This window comes from Oryza sativa, chromosome 5, assembly GCF_034140825.1.
Source record: "Oryza sativa Japonica Group chromosome 5, ASM3414082v1".
NCBI lineage: Eukaryota > Viridiplantae > Streptophyta > Magnoliopsida > Poales > Poaceae > Oryza > Oryza sativa.
In genome coordinates, this window is record NC_089039.1 from 26,687,374 (window position 1) to 26,708,085 (window position 20,712).

The 20,712-nt window shown below is 41.3% G+C and overlaps 3 protein-coding genes and 1 pseudogene across 5 annotated transcripts; 3 read left to right on the forward strand and 1 right to left on the reverse strand.

The window, feature by feature from the left end:
* Positions 1–1,078: 1,078 nt before the first annotated feature.
* On the reverse strand, positions 1,079–4,564 carry LOC4339437 (glucan endo-1,3-beta-glucosidase 8). Its single transcript, XM_015782547.3, has 2 exons — positions 4,115–4,564; positions 1,079–2,672 (listed from the first exon to the last, which is right to left on the reverse strand). The coding sequence occupies exons 1-2, from the start codon at positions 4,471–4,473 to the stop codon at positions 1,565–1,567; spliced, it is 1,467 nt and encodes a 488-aa protein (XP_015638033.1). The 5' UTR covers positions 4,474–4,564; the 3' UTR covers positions 1,079–1,564.
* Positions 4,565–6,315: 1,751 nt separating this feature from the next.
* On the forward strand, positions 6,316–9,089 carry LOC4339438 (F-box/LRR-repeat protein At3g58900). 2 transcript variants are annotated; one of them, XM_015782545.3, is made up of 5 exons: positions 6,316–6,581; positions 7,065–7,171; positions 7,252–8,085; positions 8,219–8,377; positions 8,508–9,089. In XM_015782545.3, exons 1-5 carry the CDS (start codon positions 6,527–6,529, stop codon positions 8,895–8,897), a joined length of 1,545 nt encoding a protein of 514 aa, XP_015638031.1. In that variant the 5' UTR covers positions 6,316–6,526; the 3' UTR covers positions 8,898–9,089. The 2 variants fall into 2 exon arrangements, with proteins under 2 accessions (XP_015638031.1, XP_025881077.1); XM_026025292.2 differs by lacking the exon at positions 8,219–8,377.
* A 1,692-nt stretch (positions 9,090–10,781) lies between these two features.
* Positions 10,782–13,654, forward strand: LOC4339439 (FBD-associated F-box protein At1g61320-like; annotated as a pseudogene). Its single transcript, XR_003242524.2, has 5 exons — positions 10,782–11,091; positions 11,682–11,788; positions 11,869–12,704; positions 12,804–12,962; positions 13,069–13,654. The product of XR_003242524.2 is annotated as an FBD-associated F-box protein At1g61320-like (transcript).
* Positions 13,655–15,173: 1,519 nt separating this feature from the next.
* Positions 15,174–19,020, forward strand: LOC9268113 (probable choline kinase 2). Its single transcript, XM_015782571.3, has 7 exons — positions 15,174–15,639; positions 17,223–17,344; positions 17,463–17,658; positions 18,080–18,197; positions 18,307–18,354; positions 18,433–18,533; positions 18,616–19,020. Exons 1-7 carry the CDS (start codon positions 15,274–15,276, stop codon positions 18,721–18,723), a joined length of 1,059 nt encoding a protein of 352 aa, XP_015638057.1. The 5' UTR covers positions 15,174–15,273; the 3' UTR covers positions 18,724–19,020.
* The last annotated feature ends 1,692 nt before the right edge of the window (positions 19,021–20,712 follow it).

Sequence of the window (20,712 nt, forward strand, 5' to 3'; positions counted from 1 at the left end):
GCCCGGCGTACTCCGCCAATGGCCGCGACACGGGCGCAGAGAAGACGTCGAAGCCGAAGACGGCCGCTGGCTAGCCACCGCCCACTCCTACCGTCCTGGAGAAAAAAAAAGGGGAGGGGGGGGGGGGGGGGGGGAAGAGAAATGAAAGAGATTTGAGGAAAACGTGACATTGACGTGTGGGTCCCACATGCTGAGTCAGCTGGTCAAACCGCGTCAAAACGTCACATCAGCAAAACCATCTTATAAAACTGCTGAGGGAGTTCAATTAAACCAACTTTAATAGTTAGGGGAGTCGTTTTACCTGGTTTTCTGGTTGAGGGGACGAATTAGATTTGGCATAGTTTTAAGGCAGTCAAAGTAGACTTTTTCCTTTCTAGTTGGCTAAATGGAGGCCCAACATTGTTCGGTTGCTCGATTTCATTCGCTATCGCCTATGTAGCGGTCATTCTTTTAACCCTTCGGATCGCTATCAATTTTACATTTGTAGCCCTGTATCTCGGGTAATTTTTACAGTTTGACGTTATATCGGGCTCTCTAGAAGTTAAATCTTTTCGGGTCGGTGGGTGTAAGCTGTAGCTCAACCGTCCGGTGGTCTAGCACGTCAACACTTCAACGGTTTGTCCACTCGGAAATAATCGCCGCTGATTCTTTGTCGCTCAGGTTTATCCGCGTGTATACATGAACCTCACATTTGTCAATTTTTCCTTGCTGTTCAGTACCATAGTATACATGGGATGAGTCTCCTCGGACGTAAAGTCCCCCTGTCACTGACATGTGGGACCCACAAAGGTTGGGCCCCCACGTCAGTGACCCACGTCTCTCTGACTTTACGTCAGAGGAGCGCGATCCATATACATGAAGTAAATCTGACAGTTCCAGTAACTAAATACTGCTTCCAGTGATTCTCAATGCCGAATTGCCAATGGTGGCCTCTAGCCCTCTACCTTGGTTCTCCAGTAGCTTAGGATTTGCATCGAAAGGAAATTTCTGCCAACTAATTTTAAGCAGAGAAACTCAAATAGACAACCATTATCCATGGTGCTTTCAACAGAGAAAGAAAAATTAACATCCAGGGACGAAACAAAATTTGCAATTCAAGAGCAGCTAAAATTGCAGAGCGTTCATTCACATATGACTCTGTACCGCCAATACATTGGTTTACAGCCTTACAGTTACAGGTAGGTAGCATCAGTATTTGGAAGGCATGCTGCTGTAAAATACCAGCATTCAGCTTGACAATTGAACTGCAAGGTCGTTTAGAAAATAAAAAAAAATGAACTGCAAGATCGCAAGCTGAAAACAGAGGTATAAAGAAGGGCTAGTCTATCCTGTCTCATATTTCTCATCCATGCAAATTACCGCTGGCACGGTGGTGAAGGCATACAGCTCTGTTTCCACCTTGTTTTGCCTATCAAAATACGAGGGGAAAAATGCTTTACAAACCTATGTTACTGCAGCTTCAACTCTTCAACAACCCAAGGTATCAGTTCCTATGTTCTTTACTGTGTCATGCTCCAACAACCCCAAGGTATCAGCACTTACCGGTCCTCCATTGTCTCTGACTCTATGTAAGAATGGACACAACCATTAGGAGAATCAAGAAGGATGTAGGCAAAAATCTCAGTGGCACAACCCTTTCTGAAGCACTTAGAATCTGCACTGGAAATAAACATCCTCCCTGCGATGCGTTTATCGTTGTGATCTTTGCGAGGCCTTCAAAAGAGCATGCCCTAACATCCTGGTCCATTGTTTGGAAATAGATGTTGAATGCATATGATATGTTGCCGTCATGGCTAAGATTATTGCAGGAGGATCCATAGCCCAGTGGTGTACAATCTGCATTTGAGCATGCGTAGTTTACAGCGGCTGGCAAGTCTTTGAACTTATCCTTTGCATCCTTGTTGAAAACACACCACTGTGCTGGCAAATATTCCACTTCAACTCCAACCAGATTGTCTAGGCCATCTCCACTGAGATCCATAGAGAACTTTGGTTTTCCATCATATGTGAGTAGTCCCCAGTGACGTTCAAAGCGCCCAGGCAGTACACTCTTCTGGTTCTCATCAATCAGTGCAAATAGGTAAACTTCCATCCAACCAGGTCTGAGAGGTGTCCCAATGTTTCTGACCATCTTCTTCAGAAAACCATCATAGAACTTCTGTGCATATCTCACATTTGCGTGTTTATCACCATCAGTTGGCCAACCAACCTCACCAACAATGATTTTCATGTCAGGCACACCAGCCTTCCTTAGTGACCAAACAAGGGTGTCAAAGTTGGCATCAAACACATTGGTGTAGACCACACCTTTGTCATAAACTGGCTTGCTACCACCATCAAAGAAGGAAAAATTGAGTGGGAAGTTTGGATTCTGGTATAGGCTGAGAAATGGGTAGATGTTAACAACAAAGGGTGCATTATTCATATTGAGGAAATTGACAATGTCAACCATGAGGGCATTGATATCCTTGCGGAAGCTCCCAGCTGATGGCACTGGTTTATTCTCAGGGGAGTTGTAGACATCAGCATTGAGTGGGACAACTGCCTTTACATGATCACCTAAACCAAGTTTGTCTAGAGCTCTTTGCATGTTCTTGAGCGCAGGAAAGGTTACATTGATTAGGCTGCCATTGTAGCTCTTTAGAAAAGGCTCATTGCCAACAGCCACATACCTGAGCAATTAACATAACCAGTGAATATAACAGGAGAGTATCACCAAAGACAATGTGAATATTCAGAAATAAGTAACTAGGCAAGTACATACATTTTATATGCAACACACCATCGCCCATCGGATTCATAGAGATATGCTCAGTTTGGCACATCATGCATGATAAACTTAAGTAGCACAGTAATTACAAAAGGAATTGCTAGAAAGTGGAGTCACTGAAATCCAGTAGGAATTAAGTCAATGAAATCCACTGAATTCCTACTGTTCTTCACCAATAAAAACACACCTAAATTTCCACAGTAAATTCAGCACAATTAAGGATTAAAATGCTCTAAATATCATAAATACAAGTTCATTCTGGCTTCCGTTGGCATCTACAATTAGAAGCCTAGAAATGGTAATCCAATTGTCGGCTCATTCCTGCGTTTACTTGCTCCACATTTTGAATAGGTTTCCTCAATGAACTAGTTCAGTCAACATCCATGGAAGCATATAAACACCATCAACAGAGGGAACATGATCTAAACACACTGTATTCCATAAACCAATCAAAGCATGTTTCTCCAACATTTACAACGTTAACTCTCGACCCTGAGGTATCATACACAAAACAGATTTGAGGGGCTGTTTGGTTGGTTGCCACACTTTGCCACGCCACACTTTAGCCATGCCACAGTTTTTTAGGCATGTGTTTGGTTCGCTGCCGCAATTGTGTTATGCCACACTTTCTTAACTTTGGGACCCACATGTCATGCTCTCAAATTTAGAGCTAAGCATGCCACACTTGTGGCCAACTATTTCTAAGCCACATTTATGCCACCATGCCACAACTAGCCTAAACTTAGTTATGGCAAGGTTAGGCATCAACCAAACATCCCCTGATCAGTACGGCTACTGCTACACACCCATATGCAATATATGCATGAAGTATGAAACTAATTGCATGATGCAGGATACATTACTGTATTTATCTAAGTGACACGATTGTAAGTGATGTCTAATTAACACTCATGTCTTTCAGGCGACAGGGGAACCTTAACCCAGCCACCAAGGAAGCACTGCAACAACAGAAAACTATCCATTCTGCATGAACCACAAATGCAAGCATGCATGTGCATCTCACACTCACAGCACCACCCGATCAGACAGACAGGCACTACACGATCAATCGATCACGGACATCACGGTTACACGAAACTGCATGTCCAACGGTGGCATTCCGTCGAACACTTTCGACGCGCCCGAACAGACATTCCATACCCTCACCTAGCTCGCACGCCCGCGCTCAGAGTAAGAGCCGCGTCGTCTCGCCGCACGCAACACCGAACACTTGGCATGCAGCCGCAAACTAGAAGCACACGCGACACCGCGCCGGCGGCCGAGGCAAACCATAGCACACCACCCGTAGAGCGAGCGAGAGCAGCAGTGGGGGCGCGTACGTACCTGACGTCGACGCCGGCCTCGAGGTAGGCGGAGACGTTCTGCTCGGCCCAGCGGTAGGCGCGGCGCGGGTCGCCGGCGAGGCGCGCGAGCTGGTCGTTGGGGACGGCGAGCATGACCTGGATGCCGGTGTGGGCGAGCGGCGCGGCCGTCCAGGGGTCGGCGTCGAACATCTTCACCCGGGCGACGCCGTTGGCCGCCAGCATCCGCACCACCTCGCACGGGAGTATGGGGTGGGACGTCATCGTGCCCCAGTTGACCCCCACGGCCGCTCGGCCCAGCCCGTCGCCGTACGCCGACGCGGCGAGCGGCAGCAACAACAGCAAGGCGACGACGCCGACCGCCGCCGCGGCGGCCGCCATGGGAGGCGGAGGAGGTGGTGGGGGATCGATCGGTCGGAGAGGGTTTGGAGAGGGTGTTGGGATTGCGGGGGTTTATGGAAGAAGCGCGTTTGGCATGCTTGCCTTGGGGTTGGAGCCTTGTAGGATGAGAGCGTGTCAGGAGAAACGAGGGAGGAGAGGAGGGAGAAGCTCTGTCTGTACGCAATCTGGCTGGCTGACAGGTGGACCCAGATGTAAGCTGCTGAGTTTCATGGATGATAAAGAGAAAAGAGTGAAGATTTCTCTCGTTATATATAGTGTTTAGATAAAAAATGTTGTATCAAATATTTGGACACATGCATAAAGCATTAAATATGGATAAGAAAACCCGATTTACACAGTTTACATGTAAATTGCGAGACGAATTCTTTGAGCCTAATTGCGTTATGATTTGACAATGTGATGCTAAGTAAACATTTGCTAGCGACGGATTTATTAGGCTTAATAAATTTACCTCGCAGTTTACAGGCGGAATATATAGTTTGTTTTATTATTAGTCTACATTTAATACTTCAAATGTGTGTCCGTATACTTAAAAAAAAATTAGCCAAATAACTAAACACGGCCTATCTTCTTAATCTTCTTATTTCTCCTTCTCTCAAATACTCCTTAAACTCTCCTTTTCTAACTTCTATCCACTTATTTTTCGTGCACACGCTTCCCTAACTTCTAAATAGTGTGGTTTTTTTTCAAAAATTTCTATAACAAAGTTGCTTTAAAAAAAATTATATTAATCCATTTTAAAATTTTATTTTAATTATTACTTAATTAATCATGAACTAACTATTATTCCGTTTTTCGTACTAGGAATGAAGATTTATAACCCTCACCCCCGAACTCAGTCATAAGCATGTTACTTGCTCCTTATGTCCTTCATCTCAAAATAAGTTTATTTTTATGTATTTTTTCTTTCCGTTACAAGATTTAGCGTGAATATACATATTTTTTTCTCAACTATATAGTGTCATGCCGATATTATTTTTCTCATCTTGAATCAACCAAAATAAAGCCACTGTTAATTAAACTCTGTAAGATAAACGTAACAACTCATTTTCTAGCCACCCCAATATCTAAGAACGAGACTCGTGACTACCAAAGTCCAACAACATGATACTGTGAGTGAGGATTCCATAATCATTTTTATCGTGCCTGTCCGATATGAGTGACGACCATATTTTCGCAGTAGTGTCATATTGTGGGGTTTGCGTTCACGAGAATGATTGAGTAACGGCAGTTGGGAAAGTATCAAAACAAAATAAATTAGGAGGGATGTAATTGAAAAAAAAAGGTCTTATATGGGTAATATCAAATTCCGGGTGATGTTTGGGGTGCTTTTTGTAGTTTTTCCTGTATGTATTTTAAGTAAAGAAAGAAGTGTGCGTGGAAAGCACTCAGCCTTCTATGTTAGACTATTCCTTCATCACTAATCTACAATTAAGGGCTTGTTCAGATTGATGACATTTTCAACCATACCATATTTGGTAAAATTGACAAGTATGTGGCTACTTTAGTTTGTTACCAAATATTAGCAATGCGTATAGAATTTTGGCAACATTATTAAACCAATCCTACCAAAATTTTAGCAATGTTACTAATTTTACCAAAATTTTAACATTGCTAAATTTTGGTAAGGTTCATTTTGGCATCAATCTAAACCGCCCTAAGAGTAGCATTTCAATTGTGGGTCATACAGCCTAAGCACACCTATTAAGCCTACAAGGCCTTCTCAGATGGGCCTCATTCTCGGCCCACGGCGTGGACAAGACTGTTTTGTCCCTAATTTTCCGCCATATTTTTTGGTTGGTCGGCACCTCCACGGACTCCGGAGTCCGCTCGGTTCCCCTCCTCAAGCTCGCCTCCTCCTCCCCTCGCGCCGTCGCGCGTTGCTGCTGACTCCGGAGCAAAATCGAGCGAGCGCGGCGGATCAGGTGGTGCTCTCCCTGCGCCGCCGCGCGCGCGCCCTGTTGGTTTTGGAACGAGCGGGCAGGGCAGGGCGGAGCCGGGAGATCGGAGAGGAGCAGAGAAGAAGCTGGCCATGGGGTCGGTGGAGCGGATCACGTCCATGCCTCGGCGGCAGGTCCAAGCCCGTGGTAAGCCGCTTCTTTGCTCCGTGCTTCCATGGCCCTCTTCGTTGCACTGTATTGTGTACATTGTCCTGACATATAGCTTGTTCAGTTAAATCAGTAATCAGGATACTGCTATCCTCTTTTTTTTTCTTTTTTTTTGAGGAAGATATCTTTTATTCTTTTGAGATGAAGTATACTGCATTATTCCTATTGTTCCGAGAGACTGAGACAGAAGAAAAAGTTTGGTTTTTCCTGACTGAGACAGTAGTAGCTAAGTGATTCGATTAGATTAGCTAGCTTAAAATCTGAGTACCTCGGAACGAATGTTGCTTTCTTTTTTCTGATTGCGCACTTCAATTTGCACTCTACCACAGAAGAATAACTTGGGAGGGTTCTTGCCCAAAATTTGCATAAGAGAAACAAATTTTATGTGTGCATTGTACTCTCAATTTTACGCTCCATTATCATCGGTACCTGCCATAACCATGATCACATGATGTATTGCAGATGGGTCGGTTGCTTCATTGGCTAAACGAACGGGCTCACCCTGCCAACAGGAAGATGATTATGAAGGTGCCAAAACTATGACAAATCCATGGACCTTCCTTCCAGAGGTATAAATTTTGCATGCATCATTGTTCACTTACCTTTACAAATGCGATGTTGAACTGTTCTCTGACTCTTGTGTTTTCAGGACATCTGGTATCATATACACTCCTTATTGCCACTAAAAGATGCCGCTCGTACTGCATGCGTGTCTCACACATTTCTACGTTCATGGAGATACCGCCCCAACCTTGTCTTTAGTGATGCAAAACTGGGGCTGAGTGGCTTGTCGGAAAGTGATGAAGTAACCAAGGAACTCAACGAAAAAGTTGACCTCATTATGAAAAACCACTCAGGCATTGGCTTGAGGACATTCGGGCTCGAATATTATAATTTGGTCGATGCCTCTTATCTTGACCGTTGGCTCCAGATTGCTGTTACACCAGCAATAGAAGAACTCATCCTTATGTTTTTTCCAGAGATCAAGGCAAAGTACTACGACTTCCCATTCTCACTTTTATTTGATAGGGGTGGAAACTCGATTAAGCATCTTCGCCTCAGCTACTGTGCCTTCCGTCCTACCACTAGTCTTAATTTCTTGCAAAGACTGCATCTGTTTGAAGTGCGTATTACTGGGGATGAATTGGGGTGCCTTCTTTCCAACTCTTTTGCTTTAGAGCAGTTGAAACTCACACATTGTAAAGAGCTCAATTACCTCAAGATACCTTGCGTGCTACAGAGGCTCAGCAAGCTGACAGTGTTTGGATGCACAACATTGCAAGTGATTGAAATTAAAGCTCCAAACCTTTCAACCTTTGATTATGATGGTAATTTAGCAGGACTATCAGATGGAGGTTTGCTGCCAGTGAAGAACCTACACTTATCTTCCTTTTATCAGCATCATACTATTCAATACACATGTGCCAAGCTTCCATCTGTTGCGCCGACTATCGAAACTCTCACCATATTTTCAGAAAGCGAGGTATGTTATGAAACTTAAGATTATATCATTAGATACCAGCATTATGCACATAGCAAGAGTTTTTTTTTTTTTTGGCTGGGCCGTGCACATAGCAAGAGTTCTGATTAATATGGAATTCTGAATATTATTGCAGAGGTTCAATACACAAATTTCACCATTCAGATTCCTTCATCTCAAGTGCTTGACGATTTCTCTTAGCATATACCGTGGGGGCTTTTCCCCATCAAATGATTATCTTTCTCTAGCTTATTTTCTTGATGCGTCTCCTGTCTTGGAGATTTTCACTTTGACCGTAAGCATTTCTTTTTTCATGTTTTTTCTCCTGTTTGATACAATTAAATTTTGATGTGGCAAAAAATACCTATTAATCCGTTGTCTATAATGGAATCATTTGTAAGTATTGTTTGCTTGTTCCTATGCAGGTATCACAGACTCGTATGAAGCATCACGTGATTTCTGAAGATTCCTCATATCTGAGGCAGATGCCAGGACACCGCCATGTCAACCTCAAGAATGTGAAGATCATTGGGTTTTGCTCTGCAAAGAGCATGGTAGAGCTGACTTGCCATATTATTGAGAATGCAACATCACTAGAATCCCTTACTCTAGACACAATATGTGATGATTATGAAAATCCTGATAGGCTATCTGTTCACGAAATTGGTGAGTGCAGCCCCATATGTAGGCAAATGATCATGGAGGCCAAAAACGCGCTCTTGGCTATCGAAAGATACATTGTGGGGAAAGTCCCCTCTACAGTCAGGTTAGATGTTCTGAAGCCCTGCAGCTGGTGCCATGCCTTTGAAGTTTAGGTGTTAAATTGTGGCGATGTTGAATTATGTGGTGTTGCTTAAGCTAGGTGTGGCTTGTTTCTTTAGCTATAGGATGTACCTGCTGTTTTAGGTCCTGTGGTATTATTGCATGGGTTGTGCTTTGTCAGTGTTCTAATGTCATGTTACATGTTCAGTTATATTATAATCAAGAAGCATTCTTTCTTCTGGCTATCTCTGCTTTATCAATTGAAATCCACCTGAAGCTGGGATGCTACATATGATCTACGATTGTATTCATGCGACATGTACATGTTCTGTTCGCTCTTGTAATTTCATTGATATTTCTGTTACATGACAGCCCAATAATATCCTAATATTACTTCCTGCAAAAAGTATATCATGTTTAATAGTTTACTGCAAACACAGTACAAACGCTCGTATAAACACCTGCATACAAACCCATAAGCATCTCTGAAGACTGGACTAATATATATTGAGATTCACGAAGTCTACCTCATTATCGACGGGCGTGTCATTTACCACTAATAGAATATTTAGCTATCAATGGGTATGACCTATTTTTCATGATGGGTTATGAATGCATTGCAACTTTTTTTTGGACGAAATGCATTGTATCTTACACTCGCACAAAGTGTATTATTTTGAAACTGCTTCTCTCTCTAGAGATCAACGCTATTATGTTTTGCTTATATTTTGGTTTGGCATTTTCATATTTGATCATCAGTGTCCTAGTGGAAGTCCACGAGACAATTTCCCTGGAAAAGATAATAGCTAATGCTCACCAGAGTTGAACAAGAAGAGAAGCAATCATTCATTCTGACGCACGTGTTTGGGCAACAAAATTGTCTGCTTTTCCGAATTATTTGTCACCTAAACTACCACAATCAAGAAGCATTTCAAACAACATAATCCGTACAAATTATCCTTCAGCCCAAGCACACCAGTGAAGGCCTTCCTTGCCCTGCAGGTGATGCCATGCTGCAGGTGTTAAAAGACCATTACTGTTCGACTTTATAGTGATTTAATGTTCCTTAAGTGAACTTTATAGTGAATTAATGTTCCAATGTTCCTTAAGTGAGGTGTTGGCTTGTTTTAAATCTTGTTTAACCTGGGATGGAGATTTGTCTCTGAAGTTGTCAGTGTTGTGTCATGTTCTCAGTTGGAGTATACTATAACCAATACCATTCTTAAATTGTCCAGCTGAAGCTGTGGCTTGTCTTGTCTTGCTTTCTTTAAAAACAAGGTCATTATGCAATATAATGATCTTTCATCCAAAAAAAGTTAGATATTGGTTTGATTTTTCATGTACCTGATCATGTCTTGGTTGAAGACAGTAAGTCAATTTTTTTTTGGGGAAAAAAATAACATAGTATGGCTCAATGGAGTCGAAGAACATGACAATTTTAACTGATTTGCCAAATATCCATTCGCCTAAATTATAGTTAGACCTATTTAAAATGGACTATCTAAAAATATGCCATAAGTTTTTGAGTGAAAAAAATTAGATGTAACTACAGTGTAATTAGAATATAATTACTCAGTAAAATACTATAACCATAGTTTCTTTCACAACCCTAACTACTCCCTCTGTTCCACAATGTAAGACTTTCTAGCATTGTCTATATTCGTAAAGATGTGAATGAATCTAAATATTTACATGTGTCTAGATTCATTAACATCCATATGGATATAGGCAATGCTAGAAAGTCTTACATTGTGAAACGGAGGAAGTAGTTGTCAAATATTTATAGGTTAAAAATGTTTAAAAATTCAACCCACTCTATTTTAAACCTAAAAAATTGGGCCCATTACTACCCCTAGGTACATCCCAAACATACCTACAAAAGCCCATTAAGGCCTCGTTTGGTGGGCTTCAAATATCGGCCCACAGCATGGACCAGCAGGTTTTCGTTTCCTAATTTTCTGCCGTATTTTTGGCCGTCACCTCTGCGGATTCCACTCCCCTCCCCTCCTCTCCTCGCGCAGCCGCGCCACGCCGCGCCTTGCCGCTGACACCGGAGCAAGATCGAGAGAGAGCGCGGCGTATCGGGGTGATCTGGTCTCCCCGCGCGCGCGCGCCGCCCTGCTGGTTTCGGAATCGAAGAGGAGCAGAGAGGGCGGCGGGGAAGAAGAGGGGAGGTGAAGCGGCGGCGGCGGCTCATGTCGATGCAGCAGGAGCAGACGCGGCCACGTCGGCTGGTCCAATCCTGTAGTGAGCTCGTCTCTTTGATCCATCGCCCCATCGGCCTCTTCGTCGCATTGCATCGTGTTTAGTGTTTCTGTGTTAATGCCCTGGCGTCCATAGCTTGTTTAGTATACCGCTATTCTTTTTTAGAGTATACTCCATTCGGTTCATATTATAGGTTTAGGTCGTTTCGACTAAATTTTAGAAAAATACAGCAATGTTTCCAACACAAAATAAACATATTATGAAAATATATTAAAATTTTAGTTTTAATGAAACGGAGTATTATACTGCTGCACCGAGACAAAAAGAGGAGGGTGTATTATACTGCTGCTTTGGGACTGAACTGGAGGTTCTTTACTACTGTTAGTGGCTAAGTTTGATTCGTTTAGGTTAAATAGCTTAAAATCTTTCTTTGGTTCTCTGGAAGAAAAAAAAGCTTGGATAGTAGATATAAGACTGTTGCTTTCTTTTTCTGATTGAGTATTTCAATTTGCAGTCTTTAACAGAAGAATATGCGTTCGTGCCCAAAAGTTGCATAACAGAAACAAATTAGATGTATGCATGTTTTATACTCCATTATCATCGGTACCTATTGTCACCATGATGTGTTGCAGATGAGTCGGTTGCTTCACTGGCTAAACGAAATGGCTCACCCTGTCAACAAGGCGATGATTACCAAGGTGTCAAAACAATGAGAAATCCATGGGCCTTCCTTCCTGAGGTATAAAATTCCGATACATCCTGGTTCACTTACCTTTACAAGCACAATGTTGAACTTCTCTCCCACTATGGTGTTTTTAGGACATCTGGTATCATATACACTCCTTATTGCCACTACAAGATGCTGCACGTACCGCATGCGTGTCTCAGATATTTCTACGTTCTTGGAGATGCCGTCCCAATCTCATCTTCAGTGCGAAAACATTGGGATTGAATGACAATTGGTTGGAAAGGAATAAAGTAATAGGAGAACTCAATGGAAAAGTTGACCACATTATGAAAACCACTCCGGTGTTGGCTTGAAGACTTTTGGGCTTAGATCCTATAATTTGGTCGACGCCTGTTATCTTGATTGTTGGCTCCAGATAGCTGTTACACCGGCAATTGAAGAACTCATCCTTTTGCTGTTTCCAGAGGACAAGGCAAACTACTACGACTTCCCATTCTCACTTTTATTCAATAGAGGTGGAAGCTCGATTAAGCATCTTTATCTCAGCTATTGTGTCTTCCGTCCTACTGGTGGACTTAATTGCTTGCGAAGTCTGTTTCTGTATGAGGTGCGCATTACTGGGCACGAATTAGGGTGCCTTTTTTCCAATTCCTTTGTGTTAGAGCAGTTGGAACTCACAGATTGCAAAGAGCTTAGTTACCTCAAGATACCTTGCCTGCTTCAACGGCTCAGCAAGCTGGCAATGTATGGATGGGAAGCATCACAAGTGATGGAAATTAAAGCTCCAAATCTTTTAAACTTCCATTATGAGGGTAATCTAGCACGACTATCAGATGGAGGTCTACCGTATGTGAAGAACCTAACCATAGCTTCCATTCGTTGGCATAATGCTATTTATTATGCCTGTGCAAATCTTCCATCCATTGTGCCCACTATTGAAACTCTCACTGTATTTTCAGTTAGCGAGGTACATTACGCAACTTAAGATTATATCATTAGATTCCAGCATTATGCATATAGCAATAGTCATACCTTGAAATGTGATTAATCTCGACAATTTATGCAGATTATCAATACGCCGATCGCACCTTTAAGATTTCTCCACCTCAAGCACCTTACTGTTTTTCTTCACACAGTCCCTAGGGTCGTTTCCCCAACATATGATTATCTTTCTTTAGCTTATTTTCTTGATGCATCTCCTGCCTTGGAGACTTTCACTTTGAAGGTAAGTAAAGTTTTCACGTGTAAGTAAATTTTAATATGCGGAAATATATATCTATCATATATAGTGGAACTATTTGTTGAAATATTCTCTGCTGGTTCATATGCAGGTATCACAGACTCGCATGGAGCATGACGTGATTTCTGAAGATTCATCACATCTAAGGCAGATGCCAGGACACCATCATGACACCATCAAGAATGTGAAGATCATGGTCGAGCTAACTTGTCATATTCTTGAGAATGCAACATCACTTGAAGGTCTTACACTAGACACAATATTTGATGGAAATAATAATCCTGCAGATAGGCTATCTGTTCACGAAGTTGGTCGTTGTGGCCGCATACATAGCCCTATGGTCATGGAAGCCAAAAACGCGCTCTTGGCTATCGAGAGATACATCGTCGGGAAAGTCCCCTCTACAGTGAAGCTGGATGTTCTAAAACCCTGCAGCTGGTGCCATACAAATTCAAGTGTTGAGTGATACGGATTGTCCAATATTTAATCGTGAGCTGTTGCTTAGGTGTGGCTTTTTCTTGAGCTACTGAATCTACCCGTTGTTTTGAGTTTTGTATTATTTTTCATGGGTATTGTGCTTTGTTTCTTAAGTTGTCACAAGTGTCATTGTTCTGTGATTGTCATTACATGGGCTGGTTCAATTATACTATTATCAAAACCATTCTTTCATTTGTCCAGATTTACAAGTTCCGCAGTTGGCTTGCTTGTCATGGGTAACTGGATTTACAACTGAATTTAACATCCTCTATCCTCTCTTCAATTCCATTGATCGAGGCAGGAGATTCTTTTATTTTAAATATCCACTATTCGTCTTTGGAGGTGTTTGTAGGGGTAGGTGTGTGTGTCCGCGTATATAGATGTGATTGCGCGCCGTGCGCGCATTTATATGAGCTATAATATGCTTAAAAAAGAGTAAATTTCATTAAACCCCACCTATTATGATCCAATTTGCATAAAACTACATGTTTTGACATGTGCCACATAACATGTATTATGGTTTTAAAATTTCACAAAACCACACCATTAACCATTTTGACATACTCCTATATCAAAATAGAGAAAGTGAATGTAACATTTGTATGATGGATAAAATGCTCGTGATTGTTGAATTCAAAATTGTGATAGCGCAAAATGATTAGTAATGTGGTTTTGTAAAACGTTGAAACCATAATATCTAGGATTATGTGTCACGTGACAAAGTTATTGTGTTTTTATGAAACTAAAACAAACAGGTGGGGTTTTTTAAATCTACTTTAAAAGGATACTCCCTCCCTTAAAACTATAAGTCATTTGACTTTTATATTGTTCAAATTTTCTTTTAAGTTTGATCAAGTTTATAAAAAAATATAGTACTACCTTCGTCCCATAAAACCTGACGTTTAAAGGTTATACCAGTGTCCCACAAAACATGTCGTTTGAGCAATTTAATGGCCATCTGTTTTGAATTTTTGAATATGCTCATGATTGCTTTGCCACGTGTATTTTTTGTGGCCATAGCTTCAGTGTGCAGAGATATATAAGGGCATCTACAATCAAGGATACTACATGGGCGCCTTCACTAACTGAAGACACTGTGTGGGAAACACCTCTTACAATGGAGAATACCCTGGTGACCCAATGAGTATCCCTAACCCAAAAAGCCTACGTAGTTATTTTACTGTACAATCCTCTCTTCTCCCATACTCCCTCTCTCTTCCCCATATTTACTCCATCTACCGGAGACGACCCGGCGAAGGAAGTTGGTTGTTGTTTGCGAGGCTACGGGCTGGAGACACGCATTGGTGATGGCCTAAGTATTCCTATTGAATGCCTTGCACTCAATGAAATGGCATCCGATTATTATTAAGTGAGGGCAACTTGGTCATTTTCCCTTCCGCTAATTTGCTTTTGAAACCTTAAAGCGTCATGCTTTGTGGGACAGAGGAAGTAGTATTTTCAATACAAAACAAACATATTATCAAAATATATTCAATATTATATTTAATAAAACTAATTTAATATTTTAGATGTTGCTAAAATTTTTTTATAAACTTGATAAAACTTAAGTTTGACTTAAAAAAAAGTCAAACAACTTATCCTATGATAAACAGGGAGTAGTAAAGTACCTCCTACCGAATAATCCCAACTTCAAGGGTGAATCTACAAAAAGCGCCCCAAGCAAATATAAACCGCCATAAACCGAACTCTTGGATCCCCGAAGAAGAAACAAACCATTTCTGGGTCGCGCTCCCACGCCCAGATCCCCCTCCCATTTCCGGAAAAGGAAGGAAGATTCCGAGGCGGCGGAGCGGAAGGGATGGTGGCGAGCGAGACGAACCAGAAGGCGGCGGCGGCGGGGAGCAGCATCCCGGAGGGGGCGCGGCAGCTGCTGCACGAGCTGGCGGCGGGGTGGGGCGACGTGGCGGACTGCCGGGCGCTGGAGGTGGTGCCGCTCAGGGGGGCCATGACCAACGAGGTCTACCAGGCGCGGTGGCCGCCGGCGGCGGAGGCGGAGGCGGCGGGGAGGAGGGTGCTGGTGAGGGTGTACGGCGAGGGCGTGGAGTTGTTCTTCGACCGGGAGGCCGAGGTGCGCACGTTCGAGTCCATGTCGCGGCACGGCCACGGCCCGCGCCTCCTCGGTCGCTTCCCCAACGGCCGCGTCGAGGAGTTCATCCACGCCAGGGTGAGCATTTTTTTTTGGCCTTCTCTGTTTTTTTTTCTTCTTCTTCTTTCTTGTCTGCTTGCGACAAAATTTCTTGCTGCTCTTGATTTCGTACTTGGAAGGTAGTGTTCTTCAGTTATTCGTATTGAGTTTGGAACTTTGGATGGGTGACTGGGGAATCTGACGCATAAATTTTGTTTGCGAATTCAGAGCTTTTTTATTTTTCGGCGAGAAATTCAGAGTTGTTTCACTGTTTGCAATCGTTTTCAGCCTGCATCGTGGGAATCGTGTAGTAGGTAGCGTCATATGAATATTAATCAGTTGCCTTTCTTTGAAAATTTCCTCTTGATGATGTAGTAGATGTACTCTGCAGTTGTACTGTCGAAATTTCAACATTGACCTTCAGAAACTTATCCGGGATGTTCATTCAAATCCGTACTCAATGAAGTCATCACCCAATTTTAATTGTGGCAGCCATTGTTTTTGTTCTCTTGTTGACTACACTGTGCCTGCCTAATATTATATCTAAAAATTAAAACAAAAAACTTTTCTTAATAGCTTCCGAGAGACTGAGATACTCTATCCGTCTCAAAATATAAATGATTTTGAATGGATTGGACACATTATAGTATTACGAATCAGACCAGAGAGCCTGATGAGTATTACTTTTGGCAGAAAGCATATAAATTACTTGTCCTAGTAACTTGTAAGCATGGGAGGGTGTTGTCATTAGTTGACATTTCTGTTTCTTGGGCCCTGAAAAGAAAGACATTTCTGCTTCTTGGAGATGACTAATAGCTGTACTATTTTGTTTTGTTAGGACATATGAAACTGTTCTCTTGCTGAATAAATTGTACAACATGAATCATTTTCTTTTTCCTTCATAACTTCTTGACGGCTTTAGTGATAGCTTCTGAGCCTGGCAGAATGCTGTCGTTAGTTAGCAATTATGCTTGCTGAAGATGTCATACAGTTCAGCTACTATGTTTAATGATGGTTGTCTATGAAATTGTTTTATGGTTTATCATATTTAATTGCTTATAGTTCAACGATCCAAATATCCACATGAAAGAACAAGTGTGTGTATTGTATAACGTATCTACCGTTCTACCTGCTTACTGAAACGAATCTACCTCGCTGAACACAGCCGTGAATAAAAAAAAGAGAAGACATAGTTAATTTTGGTGAGCACAGCCATAAGGAATCAATTTGGTGTCTGAACACCTCAATGAGCACTGGTTTAATCATGCAAGAAATCTTTTGATTAGTAAGACTGATGACCGAGTTGCTAAAGGTCACAGAACACGGCGTCTGAGCTTCAGAATAAGGCATCAGCCCGATTACTTTATTAATATAATATATAGGGGGAAAATATGGCATGGACAAAACAAAGTAGGATGGGAATGTTAATCTTTTTTCTCAATTTGTTTCTTCACTTTCAAAAGAAAGCATCATGTTCTGTTTGTGTTGCTGGGAAGAACCGAAGAAGGACGATTCAAAAACACAAAGCATTACGATATGATGACTATAAATATGTTTATATAGGATGGTGGGTCCATTAATGTTCAAAAGAACAAAAGGACTGATGCAAATATTCCTTTCAGACACTCTCAGCTGTTGATCTGCGTGATCCAGAGATTTCAGCCATTATAGCCTCAAAGCTGAGGGAATTCCACAACCTTGATATGCCTGGTCCAAAATCTGTACTCATTTGGGACAGACTAAGGTATTACTTAATTTGTGTTTACACTGTTTTTTAGCATTGCATACTTGTAAAATGAAACACATCATCGAAGTAAAACACTAAGTTACTAACTGACAATGCCTATGCACATCTTCATCAGGAACTGGCTCAAAACTGCCAAGAATTTGTGCCCCTCTGACGAAGCCAAAGAGTTCTGCTTGGATAGCATGGAGAACGAGATCACTGCGTTGGAAAATGAGCTTTCAGAGGATTACCAGTGCGTAGGATTTTGCCACAACGATCTCCAGTATGGAAACATCATGATTGATGAAGAGACCAAATTGCTGACCATCATTGTAAGTTCTTGCTCCATTGTGTATGTTTGATTCATCTGTTCCATTACTATTTTTTGGGGGAACGAGCAAGAGACTTGGACATCTTTATATTAAGAAGAAAGCTCAATTTCGTCTAGAGACATCAGACCGACCACAAGGAAAAAGGAGAGTTAAACCATCTGCTTTGTTATTTCACATCACACACATTGATGCGTCTTGGTACTCCGTATAACCTTATCATACATTGAGTTGTATGTTACTATCTCCAGGAATAAAGATTTCACTTCTGAAACGACATACTTTATGAAAGATTATGCATATTTTCCTTATTAGCCTTCATGTATGTCATGTCTGTTTATGAACCTGAAGTTTTATATGTAGCCAGGCGAAATTAACAAACATATCGTCTTGATCTTACTGGTTCCTCATCATGCCTACACAGGACTATGAGTATGCAAGTTTTGGTCCAGTTGCTTATGACATTGCAAACCATTTCTGCGAGATGGCTGCAGACTACCATTCAGAAAAGCCTCACATACTGGACTACACTAAATATCCAGGTATTTCATATTAGCTGTCAAAGTTATTAATTTGTACATTATTGTTCTCCCTTTTATCCATTTTGGTCACCCTATATTTTCTCTGTTCGTTCTTGCTTATCTGCAACAGATACTGATGAGCAGAAGCAATTTGTGCAGAGCTACCTGAGCTCTTCAGGTAAGCATGAAGTTTGTCATTAACATCTCATTCTCCCTTCTCTATTCCATAAAAACAATAACCGAATATCCATAATAGGCGAGGAACCTGACGCAGAGAAGGTCAATAATCTGATAAAAAGTATCGAGAAGTACACCTTGGCAAGCCATCTCATTTGGGCCCTCTGGGGAATAATTTCGGTTTGGTTTCTCCTCAGTTTCACTTGCCTCCAACTGTGTAAGACTGAACACCATGTAAACATCCAATTTACATCTTTTGCAGGAGCATGTCAACGATATTGACTTCGACTACATGGGGTATGCGAGGCAGAGGTTCGAGCAGTACTGGCTCAAGAAGCCTGCAATCCTAACATGTCAGGTCGTTGAATAAGCACCTGCATAACATCACCAGGTTCTACCTTGATGGATATCCACCGGCCGCTGCACATAGCTTGTTTATACATAGGGGATGTGAAAGGCTTAACCAGAGATCAGTGAGATCCAGGCTTCTGTTGTCCTTGTATAGCTGTTGGGTTGTTCATAGTCTGGATGGGAGACAAATTAATAAATCTTACTACAAACTCTCAAGGGATGTATCCTCCTTGTTTGTATGTCATTTAAATGATTATAAAGAATATTAAAAAAAGATCAATAAGATAGATTAATATGTGATAGATCACTTCAGAAATATGTTCTACATGGTATAACGAAAAAAACAAACTAACTAGTTGCAGTTTAATTTTTTTATTGTAATTTGTAAAAGTTGAATTTTAACTTGTATGTTTGTAAAATAATATATCACATATTAATTTATCTTCTTATTATTTTTTTAAATTTCTTTTCTAACTATTAAGATTACATGTAAATAACGAGAGGATGTTCTCTCAAGCCATATTAAAGTTGCTGCTATATTGATATTGCTGATGTTCTGATATGTCAACTTACCTATCATATATCCTATGCGCCGCTGCCTCCTCTCCCGCCGGCCGCCGCGCGCGTCAGTGGCATCAATGTCGGCGAAGGTGATGAGCGTGGCCACAATGCCATGGTGGTCGACGAGCCACCGCCACACCCTTTCCCGGACGGTCGCTGTCGCCGAGGTGCGCGCGTATGGAAAGGGAGGAGGAGAAAAGCAAGAGGGAGAGGAGGGAGGAGGAAGTGGGCCCACTGACATGTGGGCCCCACTATCTTTTATTTTATTGTTTGACTGACATGTGGGTCCAAATATTTTGTTTTAATTTTTAAATTGTTAAATTTTGCTTCATATGCCACGTTAATGCCACATAAGACGAATATCGAGTAAAATTAGCCATGTGGGTGCCACATCAGTTGAAACCGTGCTCCAGACCGCCTTGGGACTTACCGGTTTTAATAGTTCAGGGACCCATTGTATATCGTTTTCCGGTTGAAGGACGAAAATCGAATTCGTTGACAAATTAAGAGACCTCTGATGAACTTATTTCATAAAATAGTTTTGAAAATGCTCAGGCTCGAGCGCCCGATCGGGTCAGTAAAAATTGGACCCTACACTCTCACATGCATGCTATTAACTAGTTTCTCATTCTTCTTTTCTTCCCACTTTAAATATTTTTTTCTCCTAAACTATGTATCCGATCTACGATCCGATCACACCGTTGTATTCATTGTAATTAAATCTTTACAACAAGATATCATATGATTATATTATGATAAAATAAAAACATGTGTTTCAAACTATTAAAACTCAATGTTTCATACGTGATAGTGATATGATTCAATGTGTGTCTTCAGTATGTTTCACAAAAATCATGGAACTACCCGCCACTACTCTCTCTCCTCTCTCCCCTCCATCCATCTATGTATACATACATTTTTATGATCTTCAAAATATTTTTTTCCTAAACTACTTATCCAATCTATGACTATATCACACCGTTGTATTCATTGTAATTAAATATTTACAACAAGATATCGCATGATTATATTTTGATGAAAGAAAAACATATGTTTCAATCAGTTAACATTTGTTGTTTCATATGTGATAGCGACATGTTTCAACGTGTATCTTCACCGTATTTCACCGTAATATGACACTGAGTTTGTTAAGTTCTACAGTATGTCATTGTATTTTGCTTAAATTCTATAATATACCATCGTCGTCCATTTAGATTCCGTTAGTACTGTATAATTTTGTCCTAATGATTGAAATATCCCTAGGACAAAAATTTCTAAAATTTGGCCGAAAATTCCGAAATATCATATTATAAACTAGGCAGAGAAGTTGCCCATCTCAAACTCTTTAAGTTTTACAATCTGTATGATAAAATTGTACAATGCTAACGGAGGCTAACTAGACGATGGTATATTATAGAAGTTAAGCAAAATGCGATGCCATATTAGA